General features: G+C 38.4%; 1 protein-coding gene across 1 annotated transcript; it reads left to right on the forward strand.

The window, feature by feature from the left end:
- Nucleotides 1-2230: 2230 nt before the first annotated feature.
- On the forward strand, nucleotides 2231-3121 carry LOC149182497 (nematode resistance protein-like HSPRO2). The gene is made up of 2 exons (XM_089414577.1): nucleotides 2231-2729; nucleotides 2817-3121. Exons 1-2 carry the CDS (start codon nucleotides 2231-2233, stop codon nucleotides 3119-3121), a joined length of 804 nt encoding a protein of 267 aa, XP_089270703.1.
- Nucleotides 3122-3584: the final 463 nt, after the last annotated feature.

A 3584-nucleotide genomic window follows, 5' to 3' on the forward strand; every position in this document is an offset into this window, starting at 1 on the left:
CAATATAGAAAGAGAGATGTGAACCTGCACATGAATGTAAAGGCAAGGCAGTTCCTATTTCAGACCCTATAGCATTATTAATGCTTCGTCCTTACACTCACTGACAGGGGCTTGACGTCACCGCGACCATTGATCATGCATCCATGCATCCATCTCTTATCTTCCCGCGAATACTCCTCACCCAGCTCCGGCGATGTGTGTCCCTGCCCGCCTCCAGCGCCCGTGTTCGTGCCCGCCTCTGGTTTGATGTCTTAATGAGGTTTACCAACCCCCGCTTCTGAGGCTCATAAACTCTGCACCAACCATCCCCAATACACCAACCGGACTAAATACGTTATCGGATTTTGGACAAATCCCGGCAATTCAGACCCTCCAACCATCGAACAGGAGTCGAACAGGAGCACGGCAGAGCAGCGGCGAACAGACGTTGGTGATCCCCTGCACCGCTTCGAAACCGGTAACGCTCTACCCTTGTGCAATGCAAAGCCCTCTCATGCTAGACGCTCAGTAAATTAGAAGAGAAATCCGAAACCAACGGAAAAGAATAACAATATCCACATCTATATCTAATTTGAACCAAATAGACATAACACGGCTCTCGAATGTCTCTGTCGCTTCTCTTCCAGTGCTATTTGAACTTTTTCATTCTGTAATCGACAATAACACATGAATAAATCAAAATATACCAAAAAATTGCATCCTGATACGCTTCTACTAATGAAATGGGTATCCCTGATCCAGGGGCCACGTAGTTTCTGTTGTTATCTCTCACAACAGGAGGACTCACTCTCGCCTTACAGAACAGAGAAAAACCACACAAGATCTCTTTGGTTTTATTTAATCTCTTTACACCATGAATGAATGCTATAGGGTCTGAAATAGGAACTGCCGTAGCTGAACGGTATGGGAGAACGTTTACACTTCTGTACTTTAGATTTTGGTTTTGCCGGGTGTGAGATTGTGGAAGTTTTATGAGGGTGTCTGATAAATACTACTTACTACTTATAGAGCTTCGTTTTTGTGATCTCTTCGAAATTTGTAATTAGATTCACATGAGTATTTTGTCATTTGAATCGATTCAGAAATTGATTTTATACTATAATCAGAGTTTTGTTCTCAGATTTCTATATAATTGTCTTATGGAAGGAGGGTTAAATTCTTTGAACACAAGTGTATGTGATTATATTTTCAGTTTTCCCATTTCTTAATACGCTTGCTTCGATTCTTCAAAAATAAAAGTTGTTCACACTAAGGTAGATTTCATATTTATTTAGGAGTAAAAATGAGAATAATGGTTTTACTTCAATTTTATCCATGAAATCTTGGAAATATTTCAGTTTTATTTAATTATCTCAAAAAAAAGTTCATGTAATTTTGATTATCGGATGTTTTTTTTGTCTTCTTTAGGGTAATTATTCTCATGGAAATTTGGGACTTTTTAGAATCTTAATCTTCAAATTTGATAATTCTTAACATTTCATGTTTCAGCTATATAATTTGCATAAATTAGATATCTCAATTGTCTTTTAATAAAACACTAAATCTATTTATACACTAGAAAAATTATTTAGATAATTTAAATTCACAATTTTATTCTTCCATAAAGAGAAAAATATTAACTTTATATTAGAAAATAAAAACTAGTACATGTTATCCATATCTCTCCCATATTTGCGAAAATAAAAAGATATACTAAGCTTCCCATCCACATACACAATGTTCAGAGCTATTCCTGTAACCAGTCTAAAAAGGGCCACCGAATATAAAGAAACAAAACTTACAAAATTTATTACCGTATCAAAAATCTTCTTCATAACAAATTTTAAGAGTGTCACTAAATTGGGCGTAAATTGGGCGAGGGAGAAGTCATAAGGCTTATAAGCGAGGCTCGGAAACCGCAAGAGAATTTATGTGTTAAGTTTTTATCATCTACAGAAAAAGTTGAGTTGCAACAAATAGATATATTTTCTGTCCAGTAACATATTATATACAACTTTTTAAATATATCAAGGATTTAAGAACATTTTATTCTATTCCAGTTTTCAAAATTTTAGTGTTTAAAATGGATTTTAGTGTTTATTCTATTATTATGTTGTTCTTTTTAGATTATGGTATATGGAGAGCATTAGTGTCTTTACTCTCCTGGTTATGTTTGCAGGGAAAAAATATGTCCTGTAAATAAATGGCATCCTATTTTTCCTTTGTTGAAGAGTCCATAAAGCCCTCCCCCATGGAGTGTGCGGGTTATGAGCAGTATGTGCATCTCCCCGAGCTCAGTGCCATGTGGAAATTCAAGGAATGGCCTAGTTGGTCTAGAGAGGGGTTGGTAAATGTTGCCCTACAGTCATTGGAGATTACTTTTCGGTTTGTTCCGTCTGTCCTCTGTGACACAAGGACTTACATTGACAAAGAGGAATGGAAGAGAAGGCTTGAATCCTTAATTAGTTCCCAGATTGAGTTGATTTCAATGATTTGTGAAAATGACAAGCAGGTTACCACTCTTCAGTTGTCAGTAAGTAGTGGTATTCTTGCTAGGAAAGTTTTCAATGAGGTATGGCAGAGACCTGGTGCTTTACCTATGGTTAGCAGAACAAGTGAAGAGAGCTCACTTCCTCGTTTGGGTACATGGAAACGCGCTAAAGCTATGGTTTCTAGAATATGGCTTGCCATTGAAGGCCATATGCAGAGGACTCCCTTCACTTTAGGTCTGGGGGAACCAAATATGTTAGGTAAGCCTCTTCTTGAATATGATAGAATCTTCAAGCCAAGATATTTGCACTCTTTAAAACAACATAAACAGTTCCATAATCGAGAAGATGCCAAACTTTGCAATGTCCTCCAGATCTTTAAGGCCTGGGTATTTGTAGGCCAAGAATTGTTGGAGAGAGTATATGAAAGAATAGACTCTGGGGATTTCGTAGGAGCATCCACAGACTGTTGGATGGTTGAAAGGATGTGGAACATGCTCACAGAAATTGTGAATTTGCTTCTAGTGATGGACCCAGATGATTTCCTTTGCCTTAAACACCAGTTGTCAATTAGCAGCACTAGTACGCTTGCAGGCACATATTGCCTTCGGTCTGCCCCCTTAGAGACCTTACAAATGCATGCAAGGAACTAAGGCATCTGGTGCCCAAAGTCATCGGTGTTGAGGCTGATCTAAAGGGTCGACCAAGGCTCCAGGAGGCACTTATGCATTTGTTTCATTCACATGGACTGCGCTCACATAACACTTCAGGTGCTTACCATGTTGCAACAATACATGTTCTGTTGGCCTTCCAGGCAATAGTAGCCACGGTGAAAAGGTTCTTCTTCTTGTATCAGCAGCTGGTAGTAACAACCATGGGTAGCACTGAAATGAAGGGTCCATCATATCTAGGTGCTTGCGATGCCCTGCGTCAGATATATTTTGAAACACCTTATTTCCCTAGTGTGGATGGTGCAAAGACATTTTTGGGTTACTATTGGCACTAAAAGTCTACAACTATGGTGGATGGTACACTGGAAGATCTACATACAAATCAAGTGAAGTTTACAAGACAAAGAACAGTGCCTTCAGTTTTTCAATGTATTACCCCAAATTC

Source organism: Pinus tabuliformis, chromosome 3_2 (assembly GCF_031772625.1).
Source record: "Pinus tabuliformis cultivar Carrire ecotype Pingquan chromosome 3_2, CPIR1, whole genome shotgun sequence".
Classification (NCBI taxonomy): domain Eukaryota; kingdom Viridiplantae; phylum Streptophyta; class Pinopsida; order Pinales; family Pinaceae; genus Pinus; species Pinus tabuliformis.